The sequence below is a fragment of the Salmo salar genome, chromosome ssa18, assembly GCF_905237065.1.
Source record: "Salmo salar chromosome ssa18, Ssal_v3.1, whole genome shotgun sequence".
Classification (NCBI taxonomy): domain Eukaryota; kingdom Metazoa; phylum Chordata; class Actinopteri; order Salmoniformes; family Salmonidae; genus Salmo; species Salmo salar.
Genome location: NC_059459.1, coordinates 58,784,388 through 58,811,830, shown reverse-complemented (window position 1 = coordinate 58,811,830; position 27,443 = coordinate 58,784,388). Strand labels below are relative to the sequence as shown.

Sequence of the window (27,443 nt, the reverse complement as noted above, 5' to 3'; positions counted from 1 at the left end):
ATTGATTTGGCTCTGGTTGTGGGGAATGTTGGCTCAGTGTCATTAAGTCCACTTTTGGAGTCTCATCATAAAATGCCTTCATTTTGATGATTAGAAGCCCTGGGACCCAATAGACAATGGTTGGGACAGACTAAGGCATTTTGGGAAATGTCAGTAATCAAGCGTGGCAATTTTCTGCAAGGCTTTCTTCTTACAGCCAGTTAATTCAGCAAGGTAGAATCGTAAGCATGACAGTTGGATGAAGAACAGATCTAAAGAGATGCCTTACGTGAAACCAAAACATATTGATTGGTTACTGCTTGTTTGTGTTGTGTGAAGTTGTACACATTCTCAGAGCTAAGTTGAGATGAACTCACCAACCCTGAACTTTCCACCCCAAGATGTGAAAGAGTCAAGAGGTCAGGAGAGCTGTCTTTATTCTGATTATTCATTAGGGTCTGACTCATTTTGTCTATTTTCACCCAATTCTAATTACCGCTTGTCAGATGTTATTTGTTATTATACACACCCTCTCTCTCTTCCCTCTTCTCTCGCTCTCACTCTTTTGAAACAGACCCTGACTGATAAACATGAATAGACCCCAGGAAGAGTGCTAATGGGGATCCTAATATAATAGTAAAATGCGTAGACCATAATAGATCATGTTTAAATGCACTAGGACAGGAAAAAAATCCACCCTAAAATTTTGCATGTTAAGAAGTACTGCATGTGAAAGCACGATTACACTGCACTTTCAGGTCATGAGGCAACGAGTGTTTAGAGAGGAATTAAATGCAATCAGGCTTGTCCATTAGCTATGGGAAAACCTCAGAATGGGCCACCCATGTTAAGGAAAATAGATTGGGTGCAAAGCAATCTGCAGACAGATCCCAGAGATTGCCAAAAAGCAGCAGAAGTACGACTCAGTCCGACTCCAATGCCAAAGGTTTGCAAACGTATTTTTCTTCTCTTTTGTGCTAGTAGAACCAGTCAAATAGTTGACATGATTATTTTCATGAAATCATAAATTGTTTTCTTGGTTATAGCAATTGTCCATTGATTTTGTAGTTGTAGTTGATAGTTATGGTGGATCAAATTATAGCTGAATGGTGCAACCTGATGAGGATAAATAAACTGGAGCAGAAATGTAAGGATTTTAATAAATACTAAATCTGATTGAACATTCATCTGGTTTCAATTTAGCAGTGACTCCAGCCTTCTCGAAGCAATGAATATAGAATACTGTGTCTGGAAACAAAGGAAGGGGGGGGGGGTTATTTCATCTGAATCCCTAACGCCCTATGGTGGCAGAGGCTGTACTGTATTGCTCGTGTGGATTGCCACGGTAACAGAAAGCACAGGAGTATAGGGGAACAGAGCTTCCCCTGTCTGGTACCTCGTCAAATTTCCCCGGCTCACTCTGACTTGTACAGACATGGTGGCAGCGTTTGGGTGGGGAGTGTTCAGGTATGCGCTCAGACACACATCTGTCTGCCTGTTAGCATTCACCAGACTCTGAGAATAATGAGTCTCAAAAAGAGACTCTCCTTCAAGAAAACCTGGTATTTCAACACTGTAAGTAAACTTCTGAGAACTTTGTAGGACAGTTTCACTCTTTTGTCTGGTGGTGGTGAAGGACTCAGCTGCTTTAGTCATTACATTCCACAGTTATGATTTGGGAGAGAGGAACTGTGAAGGTTGTGAAGGCATTTCTCTCTCTGGCTCTACTGGTGTGATCGACAGAGTTCATCTCTCTTAACACGGTTCTAGGGACACGAGCATGCCTAAACAAGTCAAGAAGTGTGATGTGATTTGAATGTGTGGTGTTTAGGACAAAGCCTCATAAGTGTTGGAAATGTATGCATAGCTTGTGCCCACCATACTGTATGTTAATACTTACATTGGAAAAGTCGTTTTTTTTCTTCTCTCTTAACCTGATTGTGCTTGTACGTTGTCGCACCTGATATGTTCTTTACATCCCCCATGGCTGTCTTGCTCTTCACTTTATCTTTATATCTTCTTTGTCATGCTTCATTGGATTGCACTATCCGATATTGCCTACATTACTTTTGAGAAATCCCTGTATAATCTGTGCCCCCTGGAGCTCTCTACCAGCACCTAGGCTATATGAAAACCTCATAACTTCAGTAAATTACACTTTAACAGTGTCTTTTCCAAATAGTGGATTAGTACCCGCTGGTGATGGATCACTAAAGCCCGGATTGTAGCTAGAAACATAGCTTTGTCTATATTGTAAGACCTTTGTTGGCTACTAATGATATTATGCTCAAGGCTTGTCATGCTTAGTGCCACCCATGGATAGAGCTTGTCTGCGGGGTGTCACTGGAGGTGTGAACAGAGGAAGAGAGCAGAGCAGTTGAGACAACAGAAGTGGCCAGCCATCACTTGATCTCTTCAATAACGAGCTGGAAAACACACTGAGGCGTATGTGTGGTCTCAGTAACCCCTGTAGGCTGCTACACACTCACACACAGACACACACACACACACTCCGTTTCATTAATCAACAGAGCAGTAACAACTTTAATAGGTGTGGCGAGAACTTTAGCCTTCATGATGTTAAAGGCAACGTGACTTGTGACGTGATCTGATGTTTTCATTCATCAGAAATACTTCTCATATGACACATAGTAATTTAGAAGGGCAGGTATTAGGTTGGCTAACATCCGCAGTGTGTCATGAGATTTCCTGGGACATGCTCTCCTATGAGTCGTCATGAATGAAAGATTGGTTGGGAAGGGAGTTCATTATCCTAGAGAACAGAATATGGCTGACATCTCAACTCTTTGAACACCAATCTCAAACTACTACTAGGTCTGTACAGGCTACTACTCTAGTGACTCCCCTGTATCATTTCATGGTTTCAGCAGGGACTTTTTACGAGTTCAAACATGTCAAGACGTATGTCATAGATGATGGCTGTCTAGTTTAGAATGAAACATGGTTACTGGAGACTACTGTGTATTTAAGGGTGGTGGTTTAAGTGCTGGAGTCGTTTTGAGCGGGTGCTCTCTACATTTTCTTCCTCTATTTTCTATTGACCTCTTCATCTTCTCTCTCTTTGACTCCTGACTATATGTGGTCTAGCCACCACAGAAGAGGCCCAGGCTGTATGTGTCACGTCATCTCCCAGCTGTGACCAATAGTAGATCCACAAAGAAAGGGTATCTTATTATGCACTCCTTTAACTTAAAACATTGCTAATTAGGCCTATGCATAGAAATATTTTTAATTAATTTCAAATCAAATTTCATTGGTTTGCAGATGTTATTGCGAGTGTATAGAAATGCTTATGTTGTGTTTATGTTATGTTGATGACAACTTTCAAATCTCTTCAATTTCAACTTTCAAGTCTCTAGATCTGATTTATATTCCACAATATTGTTGAAATCCATTGAAATCCAAAATCAGGGCTTGAATTATCTCAAGCATTAGCCTTGCTGGAAGTGCCCTGTCTAGACATATATCCCAGCACATTCACAGTTTGAAGTGGCTTCTCGAATGCTCGTCGGGCATCAGTCTCTCTTTCTTAATGAATCCTCCAACACACTGATTTAAAGAGTGTTCTTGGAAAGAATGATGCTCCACTCATTTCCTTTGCGGCATGTGAAAATATTGTAATTTTTTTTGCTCTAAATCTTTATTTTCTATCTAAACTGATAAGAGGTATATCTGGCTTTCTGACATTCTCCTTCCAGCAATGTCTTCTCATTCTGTTTGCCATGTGAATATATAAAATCAAGTCAGGCATTGGTTGTGTGAGAGCATCACACTAATAAACATGCCAGTGAAATAGCAACATTTTGGTGAAATGCAATTGTTGAGTCTTTCCAAAGGCGCTTGTTGGAATGACTCTTCACTCTGTGACCTATAGCCTTGTATAGACTTTTATAGCCACTCAGCCCCTGAATTAGCATGACAAAAGTGGCCCATTACTGCAAGCAACGGCCGCGTAAGTGGCTCCTCATAATGACTTCTGATCTGATCACGACACCAGCGAAAGGGATTGTGCTACTTCTTGGTCTTTGTGTCTGTGTGTGTGAAAGAGAGTGTGTGTGTTTGTCTGTGTGTGCGTCTCTCGTTCTTTCTCTGAGCATGTTCTTGTGTGTTCAAGACGTGTGAGTCGTAGGTGGTGAATGTGTGTGGTGAGGGGCGGGCCACGATCTTGAGGTGTGAACAGCTGTGTGTGTGCAGAGGCCCTTGGTCCACCCACATCCCTACATTAATGGCCCCTGATTAGAAAACAGGGGCCCTCCCCTTGCAGTAACACACACACACTGGTGGGATGTCTGGAGAGACACTGTTTCTCAGGCTCCAGTCGTTCCTTGCCTCAGAGCAGGATGAGGACATGAGGGCAGCTTCTCACTCATGTCTCTCTTTGTTCTCTTTCAGTCGACTGCTTCCTCAGATGCTGGTGAGTACATTTATCTTTTCATTACACCCATTACACCCACCCATACACCCACCCATTTAGCTACTTTATCCGTGATATCAAAACACAGCAAAGAGATTTGTTGCATGCAGCTGTATGTACTAGCTGTAACTAACTGACCAAATTAGTTTAATAAGTTCCTAAACAAGCCCCGGACCAAATGGGGCATTTTGTCCCGCCATACACTCTTACATAAAAGGGTTCCAAAAAGGGTTCTGCGGCTCTTAGTTCCAGGTAGAACTCTTTTGGGTTCCATGTAGAAAGGGTTCTACATGGAACCCAAAAGGGTTCTACCTGTGACCAAAAGGGTTCTACCTGGAACTAAGAGTGGTTATCCTATGGGGACAGCCAAAGAACCCATTTTTTGTTCTAGATAGCACCTTTTTTTCTAAGAGTGTAGACCCTTTTGTAGAACAATTATGGTCACTTTTGTGTGCATTTGTTTTGAATGCGACTTTCTCGGTTTCCAGTTTCTTTTTTATTACACTTTCCACCACACGCAATTCGGAAGTTATTGAATAAAACAGGCACACAGAATATGATGTCAACCTATTTATTTCCGACTTTAACAAAAGGCGCTTGTGCAGGGGTTTTAGGGTTTGGGCTTTGGTGTTTGCTGTCTGTTCCCCATTTCACAGACATTTAATCATGTTTGCTGAAGGCCACGGTTAATGGAGCTTCGGCGTTGCCGCTGCTTACCGCATTTAATGAGGTTTTGGTTCAGACACCCTATGCTATTTACCCTGAAAACCATCTCATTAACAAAGCAACACAGGCCCCATATTTTCTCTCTGCTGGCAAACACAATATTCCCAACATCCGAATCTAATACAGCTAACTCCAAACCAAATATCTTGTCAACTCGAAACCAAATATAATGTCACCAAGGTCAATTGGCAGAGTTGAAATAAAAATATAAACAAATGTCTGGAACAAATTGATTGTCGCGATAGAAAATGTAATATGACTCTTGCGTCTTTGAATGGGAGATGTAATGGTCTGTGAAATCAGCTTGTTTTATGCCTTTAAAACTCTATTGGCACATGTGCTGATTCAGCTGGGTGAATTGGCTAACAAAGGCATGAGATGCTATAGTTAGACTGCATGCTGTGGCATTACTCACAGCATTGTAAAGTAGTCAGTCACGAACAGTCATGATTTGGTGTCCGAGGTGTCATGTAATATTTGCAATAGCATTAAGAAACTTTGCTTGATAAACCTCAATTGAAACTACATCTGTTTGAAATTCCTCCTGTGCTTCTGCATGCTTATCATTGATTAGATACCTTGGTGCTGGAGGCTATGGATTAATCATAGATTATTCTCAGTGTAGTGTTTTCATAAAACTCCCAACAGAGGCTATTCAAATTCCTCAATTTTGTTAGCCTTGGCAGATCGTGAACACTTGTCTTGTCTGACATTGACCATTCAAGGGCATTTTGGTAACATACCCTGCTGTCTTCCATTTGTGTTTTTGCTATTGTGCTTTCTCTGATTGGTGGGATTTACAGCCATGAAATTGCCATCTGGTGCCATGATAGCAAGTACTAACTGTGAGTCCTTAGAAGTACTTGTTTAAATCGGCCTAGTTGTCTAGATTCCACAGCTCCGAAGCTATTCCCTTCTTTTGGGTGTTTGTAAAAATCTAGAGTAATAGCCTTGTCTCCCATCTTTTAGAGTATAGTGATCATGTCCCCCCGTGTGTGTCCCTGAATTACCTCTCTCTGCTGTAGAAGATGGTGGCAGGGTGCAATATAATGGTGGTGGGTTGCAGCACTATAAGGGCTGTTGTTGTCAGAGCAGTCACTGTCACTAACCCCTTTTCCCCTAACCAATCAATCAATCAATCAATCAATCAAATGTATTTATGAAGCTCTTTTAGATCAGTAGATGTCACAAAGTGCTTATACAGAAACCCAGCCTAAAACCCCAAACAGCAAGCAATGCAGATGTAGAAGTGTGGTGGCTAGGAATAACTCCATAGAAAGGCAGGATCCTAGGAAGAAACCTAGAGAGGAACCAGGTTCAGAGGGGTGGCCAGTCCCAAGTGTCACACAGTTCCATTGAACAGGTCAGGGTTCCATAGCCGCAGGCTGAACAGCAGAAACTGGATCAGCAGCACAACCAGGTGGACTGGGGATGGGGACAGCCAAGAGTCGTCAGGCAGGTCCTAGGTCTCAGGTCCTCCAGGAGGGGAAGGAGAGAGATGGGAGAATTACAGGGAGTATACTAAAGATCACACAGAACACCAGATAAGACAGGAGAATTATACCAGATAGGACAAACTGACCATAGCCCTCCCGCACATAGACTATTGCAGCATAGGGGGGGGAATCCCCAGAGAGAGCCAACCAGGCAGGATATAACCCCACCCACTTTGCCAAGACGTGACGCACCCCTCCTAGGGACGGCATGGGAGAGCACTAGCAAGCCAATGACTCAGCCCCTGTAATAGAATCAGAGGCAGAGAATCTCAGTGGCGAGAGAGAGAGGAGCCGGCCAGGCAGAGACAGCAAGGGTGTTTCGTCACTCCAGTGCCTTGCCGTTCACCTTAGCAGTAAAGACCTAAAGATTGCATCACTCAAATGGATTGACAGACCATTCCATAAAAATTGAGCTCTATAGGAGAAGGCCCTTCCTCCAGCTGTTTGCTTAGATATTCTAGGAACAATAAGGAGGCCTACGTCTTGTGACCGTAGCGTACGTGTAAGTATGTACGGCAGGACCAAATCAGAGACATAGGCAGTAGCAAGTCCATGTAATACTTTGTAGGTTGAAATCAGGAAGCCAGAGGCTAGCACTGTAGTAATATGATTGAATTTTCTGCTTCTAGACAAGATTCTAGCAGCCGTATTTAGCACTAGCTGAAGTTTATTTAGTGCTATATCCAGATAGCCGGAGAGTAGAGCATTGCAGTAGTCTAATCTTGAAGTGACAAAAGCAGCAGATCTCTTTGTTTCTTGGGACCTAGAACTAGCATCTCTGTTTTGTCCGTGTTTAATAGCAACACATTTACCGCTATCCACTTCCTGGAAACAGGCTTCCAGGATAGGCTATTTTGGGGCTTCACCGTGTTTCATTAAAATGTACAGCTAGCTGTGTGCCATCTGCATAGAAGTTTACATTGTGTTTCCGAATGACCAAGAGGTAGCATATATAGTGAAAACAATAGTGGTCCTAAAACAGAACCTTGAGGAATACCGAAACTTACATTTACCACCTTTACGAGTTTGGTCTCAGTACTATGATGGGCTCTAAAACCAGACTAGAGTTTTTTGTATACATTATTCGTCTTCAGCAAGGCAGTAAGTTGCCGAGCAACAGCTTTTTTTTTTGAAAAGAGAGGAATGGGAAATTTGATATAGGCCAATTTAGTTTTTTAAATGTTCCGGGTCAAGGTTTCGCTTTTTCAGGAGAGGATTTATTATTGCCTCTTTTAGTGTGTTTGGTACACAACCTAACCACTTTTTCTACCCCATTTCTCTCTCAGACTATGGTGGTGGTGTGCAGCTCCAGGGCTGCTGCAGCCAGAGCAGTCTGAACAGCAACAGCAGTCTGCCCGGCGCCAGCAGCCACAAGAGGCTGTCAGAGCGCCGGGTGGCCAGCTGGGCCGCCTGCTTCGAGCGCCTGCTCCAGGACCCCATTGGCGTCTGCTACTTCTCAGTACGTACAGTAAAGAACACATTTTAGTTCACTGGGAGTTTTAGTTTAGTTATATGATCTGAAATTCAATGAAATTAACAGTTAATTATCTCTCTCATTCTCAATTCGTTAGATGAAATCAATACTCGTCTACCTCAGACGTCCAAACGTGTTCTGTGGGATAGAATTAGGAGTACGCTTTACAGCTAATCAACAACTGGGAAATTGAGTTTTAGTTTGCATGTTATGAAATGTTACAGTTAACTCTCTCATTCTCTATTCTGTTGGATTAAATCAATACGAAGCTAATTAGACATGAAAACATTACATTCTGTGGAATAGAAGCAATAGTTAACTATATAGCCAGTCAACACAACCAGAACATTTACCAGGCTTATTGCAGGTGTGATAAAGCTGTGGCTTGTGTCTCCGCAGGAATTCCTCAAAAAGGAATTCAGTGAGGAGAATATCTTGTTCTGGCAGGCCTGTGAATACTTCAGTCAGGTACCTGCAACGGACAAAAAGCAGGTAAGCTTATTCCCCTTACTCAACACCAAGACCAAACTATACTCTCCTATCTAGTCCAGTTCAGAAGTCCATATAGGTTTTAGATGTCGTGGACTGGATAGAAAAAGCCCTCCATTGTGAGGGTTGATCATGGCTTAATGTTAAAAACCATTCCCCTTTATTTCATTGGGTTATATCATGGTTGTGTGTGTTTATAAAACCTCTTCCTCTCCTCCCCAGCTATCCCAGAGGGCGGGGGAGATCTACAACAGCTTCCTGTCCAGTAAGGCCACCACACCGGTCAACATCGACAGTCAGGCCCAACTGGCCGATGATGTCCTCACCTCCCCATGTCCAAACATGTTCAAGGCTCAGCAGTTACAGGTGAGAGGACCAACTGCCTACTATATGTTATGTTATACCCTAACCTTAACCCCTAACCCAAGCCTAAAATAGCCCTTTTCTTTGAGTGGACCAGCAAAATGTTCCCACTTGTCTGAATTTTCCTTGTTTTACGGTCCCCACAAAGATAGTAAAACCACACACACACACACACACACACACACACACACACACACACACACACACACACACACACACACACACACACACACACACACACACACACACACACACACACACACACACACACACAGCTAGGTGCAGCACAGTGTCAACTGCAGGGCTGCGCTGCTAGAACATTGTTATGATTCAGTGCTATGTGTGAATGTTCTTTTACTGTTTTACTCCAGTACAAAAGGTTTTATGCTCAGTGTCGTTTTTTTCAACCATCTGCCTGTTTCCAAAAGGGCTATTGTGCTTCAGGGCCAAACACAAACTAGCATACACACACACCCCACACACACACTCTCAGGCCTTTACAATGTTGTTTTAGGTCTGTACAATGTTACAAACGTGATCGAATCATAGCTGTTATGACATATGTCATAACACCTGTCATAACACCTGTCATAACCATTTGTGACCCTTCACAAGAGAAGATCATTTTCTCTCCCTATTTTTTCTGTAGATCTTCAACCTGATGAAGTTTGACAGCTACTCCAGGTTCCTCAAGTCTGGCCTGTACCAGGAGTGCATGCTGGCTGAGGTGGAGGGACGACCATTACCCGACCCTTACCAGATCCCCTGTAGCCCCGCTCCCTCCAAGCACAGTGCCAGCTCCGGCCACTCCACACCGAATAAGGTACCCACCTTGTACCATAGTAACCATAACAGCCAAAAGGGTATCTGCTATTGTCTTAGTAACCACCTTAGGTGATTGTGTAACTCGCCTGTGAGATGCACATTTTGTGTTGTAGCCAGTATAGGTGTTTGTTAGTCTTCAAAACATCAGGGTCGTATTCACAAGGTATCAAACGGAAGAAAACGGACCAAAACAGGGAGGCACTACCTGAACTTGTCCAATAAGAAACTCTTTTTCCATTGGAAAACGTTTTCCGCTGCTAGATATTTTCCAGGGCAAACGGTTTTCTACGGTATGCACTAATGTATCGACCCAGGTGTTACACAGGTTGTTTGAACTGGTTGTTTTGTTGTACAATAGGAGGCCAGGAATCAGAAGTCAGGGAGGTCACTGAACGAGGACCCCGGAGACGAGCACGATGAGCATAAGAAACGGGGCATCTTCTTCTCTTGGTCCCGGAACCGGAGCTTCGGGAAGGGACCCAAGAAAAAGGACATTGGAGAAATGAACATTGGTGAGCAACTCTCAGTCATAGAATAAGTCACAAGGAGTTAATCCTATGTATTCAATTCAAATACCTTTTCCCCCTGTGAGGGAACCTCTTGTGTAGGATTTCAATATTGACATAAAGCTTTCTGTCATGCATTATGGTGGTAGTTCTTTGGTCGGGCAATACACAGCACTGCATTGTGTGCTTTACATTTATTATTGATAGGCAGGAAGTTAAGTGATGTTGGTAATAAACTGTTCCTTCTCCCTTAATGTGACCTGACCTGACCTCAGCTCCCATTCCTCACTTATCTAAAGCTCTGCACCCTTGTCAGTGACCGCAAACATATACATTCCTCCTGTGGCCCTTCCATATGATACCTGATGATGAACAATATTTCAAGTTTAGAAGTCAGTGAGTTTTATGTGTGTGTGATGATGCATGGATATTATTTGTGGAATGAGTTGTATCCTAACTGTGCCCTCCCTGTCCTTCCTCTGTTGGGTAGATTCCTGGGGCAGCAACGGTCGGAGAGAATCACAGGGTTCCTTGTCCTCGGGTGCTAGTCTGGAGCTGGCCACTTCCTGTTCAACGGGCAAGACCGAGGTAAGATCCTGCTGCAAGGCCAGGCCAGGTCACCATGGCAACACGGAACCAAGATAGTTCTGTAGTAGAAGCATCTGTTAAACAGATCCTGACTCTGTTAGTTTTGTGGCATGTTTGCAGAAATTCTGCTTGACAAGGGATTTGGGTATACCGTTGTCTGGATGGTTACAGGTGTTATACTGTATGCTACATGAGTTGAAGGGGATTCATTTCAAGGTTCAGACATTCAATTTTGTTTTTATTATTCCACAGGGAAATTTGGTTTGCAGGCAGGGCGAACATCAAACACTACATACAAAACATAGAGACACTGTTGTGGTTGCAGTTTTATCTCTTGGTATTTTCTCTTGCTTCCGTTGAGTTCTATCATCTCCGACTATGGTTTGTCATGGTATTCCCGTGCAGGGGGACAATCGTCACTCGGTGCCGGTGTGGGAGAGAGTAAGGGAGTGCTCCAAGATCTGCAGCATGACCCTGCCGGACGGCTCGTGTTCCTCTGTGACTCTGCGGCCGGGGGCCACCATTAGGGAGGTTCTCCGGGACCTCTGTCAGAGCCTCCGCATCAACATGGCTGCCGTAGACCTCTTCCTGGTGGGAGGAGAGAAGGTGGGTCAAACTCACCATGGTTCCCAGCACAGTTAGTGTTTCCCAACTGTGCATCTCAATGTGGATGTAGAGCAGGGCTTCTGAAACTTTTTCAGCCTGGGACCCAAATGAGAAATTCTGTGTTTTTCCTGGGACCCAAGCTTAGGAAAATATGCAACTATACATAAATATCGGTACATTTCATTGCCCTTATGCCTAAAACAAATGCAATATAGACAAAAACAAATAATGAAATTAAATATCCATGTCAATATATATTCATGTTTATTTTCCCCCATTAAAAACACTCTTACATATCTGTCTAGGTTGGAACTGTTGCTGTTAAAATACAATAAATCATTTAAATTCTGAACTGGAATAAACTGATTGATCACATCACACAGATGAATAACAGAACACACACACAGGCTTTTTGATAGTGCAACCCTAAGTAACAGTACAGATGAAAAATGATCAGGCCTACTGTACATCTTACTGTAGAAATTATTGTTGAAAGAAAGTCTATGTTGGAACTGTTGCTGTTAAAATACAATACATATTTTTTATTCTGAACTGGAATAAACTGATTGATCACGTCACACAGATGTAGACCAGAAAACACACACATACACACAGTCCTAATGAGAGGTGTGTGGCTGGTGGAAGTTTTCAACAAGCATGTCTATTCTGGGCTCTGTTTTTGACAGTACAACACTGAGGTCATGCTCAGCCTTGAAACTGTTTCTGTACTTGTTTTTTTTAAGTATGTCAGAGTTGAGAAACCTGACTCGCATAGGTATGTGGTGCCAAACTGGACCAGAACATCTACTGCTCTCTCTCTCAGTCAGTCAGTTGACCGCTTCCTACTGTAGATGAACAACCCAGAAATGTGTGTTTGCCTCAAAAGGCATCTTGCTTCAATCAGTTTATTCCAGTTAAGAATACAAATTATTATTGTATTTTAACAGCAACAGTTCCAGCCTAGACTAGTTTTCAACAATAATTTATACAGTAAAATGTACAGGAGACCTGATCATTTTTCATCTTCATCTGTAGTTTCTTAGGGTCGCACTATCAGTAGCTAGTTAGCTTGCTTTGGCAAATGTTAGCTATTAGCTGTGTAACGTTACAAGGCAAGGGGATTGTTTGAAAGAGAAACTCACATCTACTACTATGAGAGTTAGTTAGTACTCCCTCATTTCTGCTTATCATCACCTGTTATAAAATGACAACAATGCATTGCTAGTTGACTTACTCTTCCACGTTGAAGCACTGTTTCCTGAAGCATTCTGCCCATTTCTGAAAGAACTCCCTGGGTTTACCGTCATGTTGTGCCTGGATGTTTGGTCAGGACGTGTCGTTTTATTAATTTGTTTGTTATGAGAGACTCATTACTACGCACTTGCACACACAAAACACATTGTGGGGACTCCTTGTTATAAGTTTGTATGAAAGAGAGAGAAACTCATCGCTGTATTTTCGTTTCATGACGATTGAGCTCAGTCAGAACTTGTGGCTAGCATGTGTCCATTTCATGACAGAAGTGAGTGATGGCGAGTGGGAATAACAAGTCAGTGACTTGAATGACAGCGCTGCAGCGTGTGGGTCACTGAGTGATCGTCAAGAAACTGCAGAAACTGCAGAAAAAGATCCAGTAAACCGGTAAACTTGCGCAGCTGGCAAACTGAGCAGAGACCGCTGTTAAGCAGAGAGCGCAGATGTACTTGGCCAAATCAATTCCATGAATTAATGAAATAATTATACATTTACTCTGACACGTCGCAACCCACCATTAACAGCTGGATCGCGACCCATACTTTAAGAAAGGCTGATTTAGAGTGAAATAATGCAGATTCATTGATGTATTAAGTGGTTAGTTCCAGTAAGGCATCGCTTCATGTCTTTGTAAGTAGGTTTTCATGTTGTTTTTAATTCTTTTTAGCCTTTGGTGCTGGACCAAGACTGCATGACCCTCAGCGCACGGGACCTCAGAATGGAAAAGCGCACCCTATTCAGGTAAAATACGCATCTCTACCTCCCTATATCTTTATGTCTCCATATCTCTCTCTATTTCTCTCTCTCATTCCCCCCTTTTTATTCAACAATGTGAACTTTAAAATAACTCTTTGCACCTGCATTCTTCCCAGTAGAATCTGAAGAAAATCATATGATCGTGTTACAGAAAGTATCTGCATATTTATTTTCCCTCTATTTTTAGGTTGGACCTGGTACCCATTAATCGCTCCGTGGGCTTGAAGGCCAAACCCACCAAACCCGTCACCGAAGTCCTGCGTCCCGTCGTGGCGAAATACGGCCTCCACCTCAAGGATCTGGTGGCCAAAATAGTATGTCGGTGACTGGCTGGGTTGCCTCAATATTTTCTGTTTGCAGCTGTGTATCCAACCAATCTTCTGTAGAGCATGTAAAAGATGACAATGTCACTGGGTGGAGTCTCATTGGCTTGGAAGAGGGGAGGAACCGCATCCTCTTCAAATGTTGCTGGGTAGTTGGCTCATTCTGACTCAACCGGCCTCTGAAGATACAAAGAGAGAGGGCTACAATTATGAATGACGACACTCCTAAAACATGCAGGGTGAAGGGGAGTAGAAATACTCCCTTCTCTTCCAAACCCTTGCCAGTTAGTTGGTTTATTTTGGTCCTGTGGTGGTTTTCCAAGCATTACCCTACTATTACACACAGTGGCGGTTCTAGCTTGTATGGCTCCCTGGTCGACCCCCCCCCCCGCCAAAAAAACCCCAACACCATTCTGCACTAACTGTAATTTTTGTTCAGACGTGGAAATACACAAATAATCAGAACATTTAAAACTACAAATATATACAAAAATAAGACTCATAAATATCAAAAAGAAGTAACAAAGACACATAGAAACAAACCAGAAACAAATGCAACAATATGTCTGAAACTAAATATTCACAGTATTATCAATGAATTGTGGTCTATTTGGTAGCATTTCGGTAGTGTGACTGATTTTACTAATTGCATTAGTACTGTACAAAGTTAGAGGTGCGCTATTTGATAGATTCCCCCGCTGCCCCTACCTCGGGCTCCAGTGGGGAGACCTGAGGTCAGCCTACCCCCGCCCCACTCCCCATTTCATACTTCTGAGTGGGAGACCTTCCCAGGCAGTAGCCTGCCTAGCTCACAAACTAGAATCAGGGTGCCCACTCCGACAAGGTTAATTGACCCACAGTCCCACACGGTGACATGATATCATTAACGAGACGTGCAAATGAGCGATAGAAAATCGATCGCGCAAATATCACCATTCCAAAAAACATTGTGTGGACGCCCCGTGCCGTCCCAGGCGGCTGCCCATGTCGCCTATACCTAAATTTGCTACTGATTACACAGTAAGCTGAAAGCCACATTCTAAATGGAGTGAAGGCATCCATATCTTACATGGTTAATGATAGTACACAGAAGTTGTGACGATACGCTGAAGTAGCAACTTGTCTGTCTGACATGTCAATATGGCATCATGGTCATGTGAAGAAATCGATGGAAACATGCTAATAGGCTAAAATGCTTGCAAAGTAACATGCTAAAACACAGGAACGTCGTGCACCTAGTATGTGAGGATGGCTGGGGGGTAGTCCGGATGTGGGCAGCTTTTTCCTGCAATCTAGAGCCATAATCATTATGCTTAATGCTATGTCAAAAATATCTAGATTTTTCTGCATAGCTAAGCATACCTCTTCAGCTGTCTCTATCATCCTGACTGGTGGTTGTTTTTTTAAAGAAACACAATATGCTTCTCTGCTCAAATCTGGGTAAAAGATAGAAAGGAATGTGAGTACATTTAGTTATTGCTTGCTTTTCTAAAGTCTACCAACCTTGCCAGCAGGCATGCCAGCTAAGATAGACAAGCTAGATACTCTAACTTGATTCATAGCCTGAAATGGCTTCTTGGTAGCTAGTTATGAGGTTGGGAGATTGTGAACCTAAAGTCAACTCCATAAATTTGCAAAGTGGCTAGTAGTATTACAGAGAAAAAAACAATAAAAATATACACTATATGACTAAACGTATGTAGATATTTAATTTCATTGGCATTAATATGGAGTTGGTCCCCCTTTTGCTGTTATAACAGCCTCCACTCTTCTGGGAAGACTTTCCACTAGATGTTGGAACATTGCTGCCGGGACTTGCTTCTATTTAGCCACAAGAGCATTAGTGAGGTTGGGCACTGATGTTGGGGGATTAGGCCTGGCTCGCAGTGGCCGTTCCAATTTATCCCAAAGGTGTTCGACAAGGTTGAGGTCAGGGCTCTGTGCAAGCCTGTCAAGTTCTTCCACACCAATTTCGACAAACCATTTCTGTATGGACCTCACTTTGTGTTATGGGGGCATTGTCATGCTGAAACAGGAAAGGGCCTTCCACAAACTGTTGCCACAAAGTTGAAAGCACAGAATCGTCTAGAATGTCATTGTATGCTGTAGAGTCAAGATTTCCCTTCACTGGAACTAAGGGGCCTAGCCCAAACCAGCCCAAACCATGAAAAACAGCCCCATACTATTATTCCAACTTTAATGTTGGCAATATGCATTGGGGCAGGTAGCATTCTCTTGGCATCCGCCAAACCCAGATAAGTCCGTTGGACTGCCAGATGGTGAAGCGTGATTCATCACTTCAGAGAACACGTTTCCACTGCTCCAGAGTCCAATGGCGGCAAGCTTTACACCACTTCAGCTGACGCTTGGCATTGCGCATGATGATCTTAGGATTGTTTGCTGCTGGTCGGCCATGGAAACCCATTTCATGAAGCTCCTGACGATCAGTTATTGTGCTGACGTTGCTTCCAGAGGCAGTTTGGAACTCGGTAGTGAGTGTTGCAATAGAGGACAGACGATTTTTACTCGCTACGCAGTTCAGCACTCGACTGTCCAGTTCTGTGGCCACCGCTTCGCAGCTGAGCCGTTGTCGCTCCTTCCCAATAACAGCCTTTACAATTGACCAGGGCAGCTCTAGCAGGGCATAAATTTGACGAACTGACTTGTTGGAAAGGTGGCGCCCTATGACGGTGCCTCGTTGAAAGTCACTGAGCTCTTTAGTAAGGCCATGCTACTGCCAATGTTTGTCTATGGAGATTGCATGGCAGTGTGCTCTATTTTATACACCTGTCAGCAATGGGTGTGGCTGAAATAGCCGAATCTACTAATTTGAACGGGTGTCCACATACTTTTGTATATATAGTGTATATAAACAGGACAAATCTGAGGGGCCATGTGCACCCTATGAGCATGACGACTGCTAAAACTTTGTGTTATGTTTTGACAGAGTGGAGAAACGGAGCCCCTAGACCTGGGGGCGCCCATATCCAGTCTGGACGGCCTGCGTGTGGTATTGGAGAGAGCAGACCCTGTTGCCTCAGGGAAAGGTAAGACAGTCCATCACACCGAACACCAAAACATGCCCTGCAACGCAGATGAGAAACAGATAATGAAGTAAGCCAACATTCCATCTCAGAGATAACGCCTACAGTGACCTAGCCTGATCCCAGATCTGTTTGTCTTGCCAAGTCCTATGGTCATTGATTTGGCATGACGAACAAACAAACATTAGTTGGCTATACAGCACAAACACTCAAACCCCCAAGCAGCCACCAAGATAGTGGCTTGAGAGATCCAATCCAATTCCTCCAATGTTGGACTGGCACTTCATCCTTTCCAGGAATTCAAACAGCTCTTGTAATCAATGTCCTGTTTTGTCCCCACTGACTTCCAGTGATAAACAAAGATATCAGAGTGATGGAGGACATGTGGGATGATTCATTGGCTCCTATTTACCTCACTGTTGTTTTTTTCTCTCTATAGACTCTAAGTCCAAGTCAGGCTCCTTGAAAGCACATCCGCCATCATTGACCACCAAGAGTCTTTCTGCAACAGTAAGGAGACCACCATCATCCTCCTCCTTTTATCCCGGTTTTCACTTTCTCAAGTATCCTTGAATTTCTAAATGTGCTGTAACTCCCCTGCTATGCTGCTTCTTAACAATTTAATGTCACATAATAATTGCTCAAGTGCTCTACTCTACTTTGTTCTTTGCTCTTTGTCATGTTGTTTCTTCCTTAAATGCTGGCTGTAGCTGACTTGAACACTGGCTGACCTCCCACTTTATAGTTCAGCCTCCAGGTCACCTTTGTAGTTGCGATCCGACCTTGTCTCCTAGGGATATTACATTCATCTGATTTACTAAGCATAAAAGAAGCGTAAAAAGAAACAACAAGCATCAAAGAAACCACACGCTCGTGTTTTATGGTTGTTTTTTGTGTTTCCTATAGTTAATAACAGGGGCACAGGTGCGAACACTTAAGTCAATCTGCCCAGGATGTGTTGTAGTGGTGTTAGTACAGGGCATGCACAACCTCCTCCCTCACCCCCTTAATGGAGTGCGTTGTTATTGTTGCGTCTGCAGGGAGATGACAGGTCGTCAGGAAAGGCAAGCGGACCAGATCCGTCGCTCCCTGCGGAAAAGAGAAAGCCGAAAAAGATTAATATAGATGAAGCTGAAGGTAAATCCCCCTCTCTTTCTAACGTTCTGTTGCTTCTCTGAGCTTTGCTTCGCCGCGTCACTAACACCAGCTGTAAAAGAAGCCTTCAACCTTCATGGTTATCTGTCAGTGCAGCTTGGGACTGTGTACTGTGCACGTTAAATGATCTAATCCCCTTTTTATTTAACCTATTTTCTTGTTCTTTGGGAGGGTTTTAGATAGGGTTGCAAAATGATGGTAACTTTCCTTTCTGGAAAACATTTTTTGGGAAAGTTACCGGAATTTTGCAACCATATTATTATATATATTTCTTTTTCCCTTCTTTTTTTTATACCCCTTTTTTCTCCCCAATTTCGTGGTGTCCAATTGGTAATTACAGTCTTGTCTCATCGCTGCAACTCCCGTACGGACTTGGGAGAGGCGAAGGTCGAGAGCCGTGCATCCTCCGAAACACAACCCAACCAAGCTGCACTGCTTCTTGACACAATGCCCACTTAACCCGGAAGCCAGCCGCACCAATGTGTCGGAGGAAACACGTACACCTGACGACCATGTCAGCGTGCACTGCACCTGGCCCGCCACAGGAGTCGCTAGTGCGCGATGGGACAAGGACATCCCTGCCGGCCAAACCCTCCCCTAACCCGGACGACGCTGGGCCAATTGTGCTCCGCCCCATGGTTACAACCCTAGTTTTAGGAATATGAAGTAACTCTACTGCTTTCTCTCTCTTTAGAATTCTTTGAGCTCCTGAGCCGGGCGCAGAGCAACCGGAGAAATGACCAGAGAGGCCTCCTGAACAAAGAGGACCTGGAGTTACCTGACTTCCTGCGGTTAACCTCCGGCTCCCCCTCCACTGCCTCCCTAGACAAGGCCTGCTCCACCCCCACCTCCGTCAAACAAGGCCAGGGGCCTGGCAGGGAGAACGGGGTTGGCGGTGCCCCCGCCCGCGGCCCCCTCAACGCCAGCCTGCGCTCTGAGAGCCTGGACTCCTCCCTCAGCAGCACCAATGGACACTCCCAGTCTGCTGCGGGACGCCGGGCGCTACTGCCCCCACCCCGCCGCCCCGTCCCCCCCTTCAGCGCCACCCTCTCACCCATCCCTCGCCCCTCGGAGTCTAGAGGCCCGGCCCTCAGGATGCTGGAGGAAGACACCCACGCTGACCTGACCCTGGTGGGCGAGGGAGACATCACCAGCCCCAACAGCACCTTGTTGGCCCCTGCGCTGCTGTCCCATGAGGGCAGCCTGCCCGAGGGCAACTTCATCCCTCCTTCGCCCTGCGCTCACTCCTTCCATGATGGTGGTGGGAATGGCCAGTCAAGCTCAGGTATTTCCACAGTGTGACTATGCATAAGTGTGTTGGTGTGTGTGTGCGTGTTTGTGTGTGTGTGTGAGAGACAGAGAGTCCTTTTATACTGACTTCAATGCACTTTATTTACAACTGAAAATGTATTCTCTCTCAGTAGTACCCCAGTCATTTTAACTCCTTTGAATATTTTCTAATGAACATAGATAGCATTGTTTATGTGGTCACTTTCAATAGTAAGTTCAGCTCAATTGTAAATAGTGATGTATATATTTGAAATGAATGACATTTATATTCACACACCACTGAACTGATGGGTTTTACAACTTAACTGAGACTTGAGGTGATAGTAAACCTTAGAAAGGTTCATATTGTTGTACCACAGAGGTTATATGAGGATGCAGGTGAATAAAAACTTGTTTCATAATGCCTACATACTGTAATGCTGTAATACTCAACGTGACAGTTGTCATTACAATACATGAAAATAGACATACTATAATTTGACAGCAACCAACTGTAGTGAGCTACAATTACCATGCAAGTGTGAATTGTTTGTTTGATTGATTGATTGATTCAAATAGAACCTGGAATAGAGTCACAGCCTTTCATGTCAATAAAATGCTCAATGCCGGCATTATGAATGTATAATTGGAGTAAGGTCCTAAACCCAGTACATAGCTACAGACAAGATAAAACATGTTTTTTTTAAAAGATGATCATGATTGTTCTTACCTGCCTGTACTTTTTTAATCGAAAAGCTGTATTTACTTCCATCCCATCCTCTACTGCAATGCAATTCAACAATTTTGCTCAGACTTTTTTCTGGTAATACATAGAAGGAAAACTGAACTAGTTTCTTCACAAGATGTTGATAATTATAGAGTCCTTGATGAAAAAACAGTAATGATAGAGGTCCTTTTGAAATGAACGGTATCGTTGTTGAATTGCGTGTCACACTGTCTGGAATTATCCTCTCTCTCTGTAGATGCCTGTTGTAGATGATCATGACAATTAATTCTGTATCTGTGCTTGATTAGATCTAATAAATGTTAGACCTGGAATCATATCATCTGTCTTTTTACACGTTTGTGATCTCAAATTCAGTTACCACTCCATGCCTCTTCTCCAACTTCCCCTAACACTACATACATCTCTTTCATTTAGTTTGTCTTCCACCTCCTCCCTGACCTGTGCTTGCATGGTAGCTACTTTGTATATGTGCTTCTAGGAAGCTTGTGGCATCTGTGTCAGAGTAATTCTGACTTGTTTGTGTGTAGTTCTGATTGTTGTGTCTGTGTGAGAGGTCATTCGGTAGCGTTTGTGTGTAATTCTGCCTGTTTTGTCTTTCTTGTTTTAGTCTTGTCTTTCTAAGGGATTGCAAAATGACTGTAACTTTCCCATAATTCCTAGGTTTTCCAGAACTCCCAGTTATAAGACTCCCAGTTTTCCGGCTTATTCCTTTCCTGATTCCAGGAATCTCTGGGAAACCTGAGAATTTTGGAAATGTTACTGGAATTTTGCAACACTAGACTCTTGTTTTTATTGCTTTCACTAATGTACCTCAGCTAATGCATAATGCTTTCTCTATGAGCAGTGAAGAGTTGTATCAATCCTGCACATGGATTTCATTGTCCATACCTCTTACCAACTGGTCAGTTTCTAGTTCTCCACTACGTAGTAAGTCAGATTGATAGTCACGGTGAGCCTGATAAGTTTGTGAATGCAGTCAACTAACTCCTGATAAGTGCAGTTTTACAATTCCCAATTAAATTACACATTTGTTTGAGTGCACTCTACCACAACAGTCCCAAGCTGTTGCATTTATCTGGAGTCGACTGTATATCATTCACTATCTCTATTGGGTGGGCGGCTAAGTCTGTCAAAACAGAATGAACAGTTTACTGTGGTGGGCAGGGCATCCATCATAATCACCAACATTATCCGCCACAGTTATTTATTGTTGTCACAAGACAACCAGTTTAGCTGTGTGATTTCACTGCAGTCTTGTCTCACCTGTGTTCAAAAGCCATATTAGAGTAATAACAACACACTTTGATGTCCCAACTTTAAAGGAAGCCTTATCCAGCTGTGTTGTTTGAAGATCTGTATTTTAAGTACTGTCTCAAACAGCATTTGTTTTGTTTAAGATACTTGCGCTTGATTGAGCTTGTCTGGTGCTGTCACTTCCGCCGAAGTCGGTTCCTCTCCTTGTTCGGGCGGTGCTCGGCTGTCAACGTCGCCGGTCTTCTAGCCATCGCCGATCGACTTTTCATTTTCCATTGGTTTTGTCTATGTTCCCCACACACCTGGTTTTCATTTCCCAATTACTGGTCCCCCATGTCTTTGTGTGTGTTTGTTTGTTGTTAAGGTCGGTACGTTTCCGGCTGATTTTTTCTGGGTGCTGTGTTCACCCGTGTTGTATGGCAACCATTATTGTTCGCACATTGGTTTTGTTACTTTGTGCTATTTTCTCAAGTAAAGTGCCTTGTTCACTCATCTCTGCTCTCCTGCGCCTGACTTCATGCACCAGCTACACCCACTGCCTGACAGGTGCAATGGAGCCAATGGAATAGTCCCCAAAGTGCAACCCAGTCCTGCAGCTCCAAGGAAGGATTACTTCAAAGTGTACAGAGGCCATCACTCGGGTGGACACAACGTTTCTAGCCCTGACTTTTTCTCAATATCTCTGTCAATAGATATATGTGGCTCAGCTGGTAGAGCATGAAGTTTGCAACGCCAGGGTTGTGGGTTCAATTCCCACGGGGGGCCAGTACAGGGAGAAAAAAAAAATGTATGAAATGAATTAAAATGTATGCATTCACTACTGTAAGTTGCTCTGGATAAGAGCGTCTGCTAAATGACTAAAATGTAAAATGTAAAAATGTATGTGCGGTGATATGTGTACACCAAGTTGATATGAGAGGTTAGTATAAGCCTTGCAGTGAGTTTCTCTCTGCTCTTCTGTTCTGGTTGCTAAGCGCATCAGCCTGTCCCTGCCACCTTGGGAACCATGGTAACGTGTCCATCTTGCATGAGTTGACTGTTTTTCTGCAGAGAGAAACTATTGCTCTCTCTCTCGCTCTCTCTCGCTACATCTGAAAGTAAACATGTTTCTGTCACGTTCTCATGGTCGTGTAATTAAAAACCTTTGACCCTTAAAGAGGACAAACTGACACAGCAGCCTATGGTCTATGTTCCCTGGGGTTTACTTAGAGGAGTAGAACAGAGTTCACCTCCACCTTGAGTTAGTGGTTAATGAACTAATTAAGTTAAGGATGAAAAAGCTAGTCATTCTTAGCCTGGTCCCAGATCTGTTTGTGCTCTTGCCTACTCCATTGCTGTCAGTCAAGCCTAAAATGTATGCAAGCCAGTGAGTGTGACAGGGAGTTGGCATGATGGCATCAACAGACTGGCACTCAGAATGAGTGGTTCTTGGGTCAGCTCCTATAGGATATCCCAATTCAATCCTTGACTACAACGTTAATGTAAACTCATGTTGAAAACAAAACAGGGTCACTCCACCTGTTAGGGTCACTCCACCTGATGTGAAATAACAACCAATATGCCCTTATGAGCGTGATGTGTTGAGATTAATGTACCATTTTAATATCTAAAAGATATCAGCTGTTATCTATTTTAATGATTGTTTTAGCTTTCTGTGTAAAATCAAATGATGGTTGTGCGCCTGGTCAGATAATCATGTATTGCTAATTGCGTTCTAATTAATGCTTTAGTCCACCAGAGGGCAACAGTATATAGTTAAACTGTTGTTCCACTACCATGCATTGCATCAACGTCATCTGCCATACTAGGGCAATTGAGGACAAGCCCAAACCTGTTCCACTTTCTAGTCATAGCAAAGAACCAATACATAAATAGATAAAATTAGACTTCCTCCCATTTCTCGTTGCCCGTGTTTGGGATATCCTGTTTTCACTGTATTTATCATATCAAGTGCAGCTGTATAGTATTAGGCTTTGTGATGTCATTGGTCTCTCACACAAGTTTTTGCAGAAATGGGACTGATTTATCTTTGCCATATCTGGAATTTAGAAAAGCTTTTATACTTTAAAATGCAATCGACCACTTAGGCACAAGGTTAGGCTTAGTATTCACCCCAATGCAGCTACTTCTTAACAACAAAATGAAAATCTAATACCCAGAAAATAAACACAATTAGCTTACACTGATTCAGAATTCTTGCCTGAGGGACCTAGTGGCTCAATGATCCCTTAGCCTCACGTTATATTTCATTGTCTTCTCCATCTGTCTAAATGACACACCTGAAAGCTGGCTACAGCTGACCCTGAATCAGTCTTATCATCCATCTGGCAGAAACCAAGGGGTCTTGTGGCTGATCTCAGCTAGCCTTAGTGAGCTGTGCAGCTGGTTCTGTTCCAAACTGGCCCTGGAGAGAAATGGTCTGTCTAGGCGAGTCTGGTGCCATGGCCCATTGACGGACAAGAACCCGACAGCCAGCCAGCCAGCACAAGCTCATGTTACGAACAGTGCTAAGACAGAAATTATACCTCTCAACTCAAATAGGCCTACTGTAATGAGAGAATGTTTATTCTAGACCACTTCGATCGTGCCTTAGGAAAGTATTCACACCACTTGACTTTTTCCACTCTTTGTTGTGTTACAAAGCGGGATTAAAATGCATTTAATTGTAATTTTTGTCAACAATCTACACAAAATAGTCTCGGACCAAGAGGCTTCTAAACAGCTTCTTCCCCTAAGCCATAAGACTCCTGAACATCTAATCAAATGCTACTCAGACTATTTGGATTGCCCCCCCCCTTTTTACACTCCTGCTACTTCCTGTTATTATCTATGCATAGTCTACCTTCATGTACATATTACCTCAATTACCTCGCCTTACCGGTGCCCCCGCACATTGACTCTGTACCGGTACCCCCTGTATATAGCCTCGCTATTGTTATTTTACTGCTTCTCTTTAATTATTTGTTACTTTTATTTCTTATTCGTATTTTTTTTTAACTGCATTGTTGGTTAGGGCTTGTAAGTAAGCATTTTACTGTAAGACCTGTTGTATTCAGCACATGTGACAAATACAATTTGATTTGATTGTACAATATTAGCACATTATTTTGTTAGTGAACCAGGCGAGGCAGTCATTAGAGAAACCAAGGCTGTTGAGTCTGCCGATAAGAATACTGTGATTGACAGAGTCGAAAGCCTTGGCCAGGTCGATGAAGACGGCTGCACAGTACTGTCTTTTATCGATGGCGGTTATGTTACCTTAAGCGTGGCTGAGGTGCACCCGTGACCAGCTCGGAAACCGGATTGCATAGCGGAGAAGGTACAGTGGGATTCGAAATGGTCGGTGATCAGTTTGTTCACTTGGCTTTTGAAGACTTTAGAAAGGCAGGGTAGAATGGATATAGGTCTGTAACAGTTTTGGTCTAGAGTGTCTCCCCCTTTGAAGAGGGGGATGACCGCGGCTGCTTACCAATCTTTAGGAATCTCAGACGATACGAAAGAGAGGTTGAACAGACTAGTAATAGGGGTTGCAACAATGGCAGCAGATAATTTTAGGAAGAGAGGGTCCAGATTGTCTAGCCCAGCTGATTTGTATGGATCAGATTTTGCAGCTCTTTCAGAACATAAGCTGTCTTCTGGATTTGGGTGAAGGAGAAGCGGGGGGGACGGGGGGGAGGCTTGGGCCAGTTGCTGCGGGGGTGCAGAGCTGTTTGCCGTGGTTGGGGTAGCCAGGTGGCAAGCATGGCCAGCCGTAGAGAAATGCTTATTGAAATTCTCGATTATCGTAGATTTATCGGTGGTGACAGTGTTTCCTAGCATCAGTGCAGTGGGCAGCTGGGAGGAGGTGCTCTTATTCTCCATGGACTTTACAGTGTCCCAAAACTTTTTGGAATTAGTGCTGCAGGATGCAACTTTCTGTTTGAAAAAGCTGTGGTGAGGCCTGGGATTTTCAGGCCGGTAGGCAAGGTACCAGCGCCCCGCATGTGCCAGGGCGAAGTAAGCATCGAGCCGGAACGGGTGATGCCAACCCTGCGCTCAAGACCGCCAGTGCGCCCTTTCGGTCCGGTGTTTCCCGCCAGACGCACTAGCATGGAGGTGCGTGTCTCCAGGCTGGCACGTCCTATACCAGCCCCACGCATCAGGAGTCTAGTGTGTCAACCCAGCCTCGCCAGTCAACAGTCACCAGAGCTGCCCGCCAGTCAACAGTCGTCAGAGCTGCCCGCCAGTCAACAGTCGTCAGAGCTGCCCGCCAGTCAACAGTCGTCAGAGCTGCCCGCCAGTCAACAGTCGTCAGAGCTGCCCGCCAGTCAACAGTCGTCAGAGCTGCCCGCCAGTCAACAGTCGTCAGAGCTGCCCGCCAGTCAACAGTCGTCAGAGCTGCCCGCCAGTCAACAGTCGCCAGAGAGGTCAGACTGCCCTGAACTGCCGGAGTGGCCAGACTGCCCTGAACTGCCGGAGTGGCCAGACTGCCCTGAACTGCCGGAGTGGCCAGACTGCCCTGAACTGCCAGAGTGGCCAGACTGCCCTGAACTGCCGGAGTGGCCAGACTGCCCTGAACTGCCGGAGTGGCCAGACTGCCCTGAACTGCCGGAGTGGCCAGACTGCCCTGAACTGCCAGAGTGGCCGGACTGCCCTGTTCTGCCAGAGTGGCCGGACTGCCCTGTTCTGCCAGAGTGGCCGGACTGCCCTGTTCTGCCAGAGTGGCCGGACTGCCCTGTTCTGCCAGAGTGGCCGGACTGCCCTGTTCTGCCAGAGTGGCCGGACTGCCCTGTTCTGCCAGAGTGGCCGGACTGCCCTGTTCTGCCAGAGTGGCCGGACTGCCCTGTTCTGCCAGAGTGGCCAGACTGTCCGGTTCTGCCAGAGGTGCCCGCCTGCCCTGATCTGCCAGGGTGCCCGGCCTGTCAGGATCAGCCCGAGTGGTCCTCCTGCCCTCCGGTCCAGCCCGAGTGGTCCTCCTGCCCTCCGGTCCAGCCCGAGTGGTCCTCCTGCCCTCCGGTCCAGCCCGAGTGGTCCTCCTGCCCTCCGGTCCAGCCCGAGTGGTCCTCCTGCCCTCCGGCCCAGCCCGAGTGGCCCGCATGCCTTCCGGCCCAGCCCGAGGGGCCCGCATGCCCTCCGGCCCAGCCCGAGGGGCCCGCATGCTCTCCGGCCCAGCCCGAGGGGCCCTCCTGCTCTCCGGCCCAGCCCGAGGGGCCCTCCTGCTCCCCGGCCCAGCCCGAGGGGCCCTCCTGCTCCCCGGCCCAGCCCGAGGGGCCCTCCTGCCCCCCGGCCCAGCCCGAGGGGCCCTCCTGTCCCCCGGCCCGGCTCGAGGGGTTCGTCTGCCTGGCGCAGCTATCGGCTCCACCGAAGTGGGCGACGCCGAGGGTGGAGCAGGGTCCACGTCCTGCACCGGAGCCACCTCCAGGATAGGTGGGTTGGGGAGGGAGGGTGTAGCACAGTGCCGTCGTTGACGGCAGCCACCCTCCCTTCCCTCCCTTATTGTTTAGGGGTTATTGTTTATGGGTTTTGTTGGGGATTTTGTTTGTTGGTGTTTTTTCGTTGTTAGGTGCATTCCGGGGTCTGCACCTTGAGGGGGGGGTACTGTCACGTCCTGACCAGCAGATGGAGCTGTTGTTGTAGTTTTGGGGTCAGGACGTGGCAGTCTTGTGTGTGTGATTGTTCTGTGTTGGTCTTGTGACTCCTGATCAGGAACAGCTGGGGATCGTTGTTCCTGATTGGGAGTCATATATGTAGGAGTATGTTTGTCACTTGGTTTTGTGGGTAGTTGTTTTTGCACTGCGTGTTGTGTGCCTGCAAAACTGTTCCTGTCGTATATATTGTTTGAATTGTTAAGTGGATGCTCTACTCCTTTATTTTAATTAAAGATGAGTATTCACATACCTGCTGCGCCTTGGTCCATTTCTACAGAAGACAGCCGTTACAGTGAACCAAGGGCTATATCTGTTCTTAGTTCAATTTTTTTTTAAAGGGGCATGCTTATTTAAGACGGTGAGGAAAGCACTTTTAAAGAACAACCAGGCATCCTCTACTGACGGGATGAGGTCAATATCCTTCCAGGATACCCAGGCCAGGTCGATTAGAAAGGCCTGCTCGCAGAAGTGTTTTATGGAGCGTTTGACAGTGATGAGGGGTGGTCGTTTGACCACGGACCCATAA

At 44.9% G+C, this 27,443-nt stretch overlaps 1 protein-coding gene across 5 annotated transcripts in view; it reads left to right on the top strand.

The window, feature by feature from the left end:
* The window catches only part of LOC106577570 (regulator of G-protein signaling 12), a 66,170-nt gene that overhangs the window by 32,303 nt on the left and 6,424 nt on the right, over positions 1 to 27,443 (top strand). For 4 of the 5 annotated variants that reach the window (XM_014155718.2, XM_014155720.2, XM_014155721.2 and 1 more), the window contains exons 4-17: positions 4,393 to 4,414; positions 7,923 to 8,095; positions 8,510 to 8,602; positions 8,822 to 8,965; positions 9,612 to 9,785; positions 10,146 to 10,299; positions 10,784 to 10,881; positions 11,287 to 11,487; positions 13,409 to 13,482; positions 13,685 to 13,811; positions 16,768 to 16,867; positions 17,304 to 17,374; positions 17,905 to 18,001; positions 18,714 to 19,304. In XM_014155718.2, coding sequence (XP_014011193.1) covers positions 4,393 to 4,414; positions 7,923 to 8,095; positions 8,510 to 8,602; positions 8,822 to 8,965; positions 9,612 to 9,785; positions 10,146 to 10,299; positions 10,784 to 10,881; positions 11,287 to 11,487; positions 13,409 to 13,482; positions 13,685 to 13,811; positions 16,768 to 16,867; positions 17,304 to 17,374; positions 17,905 to 18,001; positions 18,714 to 19,304 — 2,119 coding nt within the window. Of the gene's footprint in view, positions 1 to 4,392; positions 4,415 to 7,922; positions 8,096 to 8,509; positions 8,603 to 8,821; positions 8,966 to 9,611; positions 9,786 to 10,145; positions 10,300 to 10,783; positions 10,882 to 11,286; positions 11,488 to 13,408; positions 13,483 to 13,684; positions 13,812 to 16,767; positions 16,868 to 17,303; positions 17,375 to 17,904; positions 18,002 to 18,713; positions 20,353 to 27,443 lie in introns of those variants that run through there. The other variant, XM_045701335.1, reaches the window with a different exon arrangement.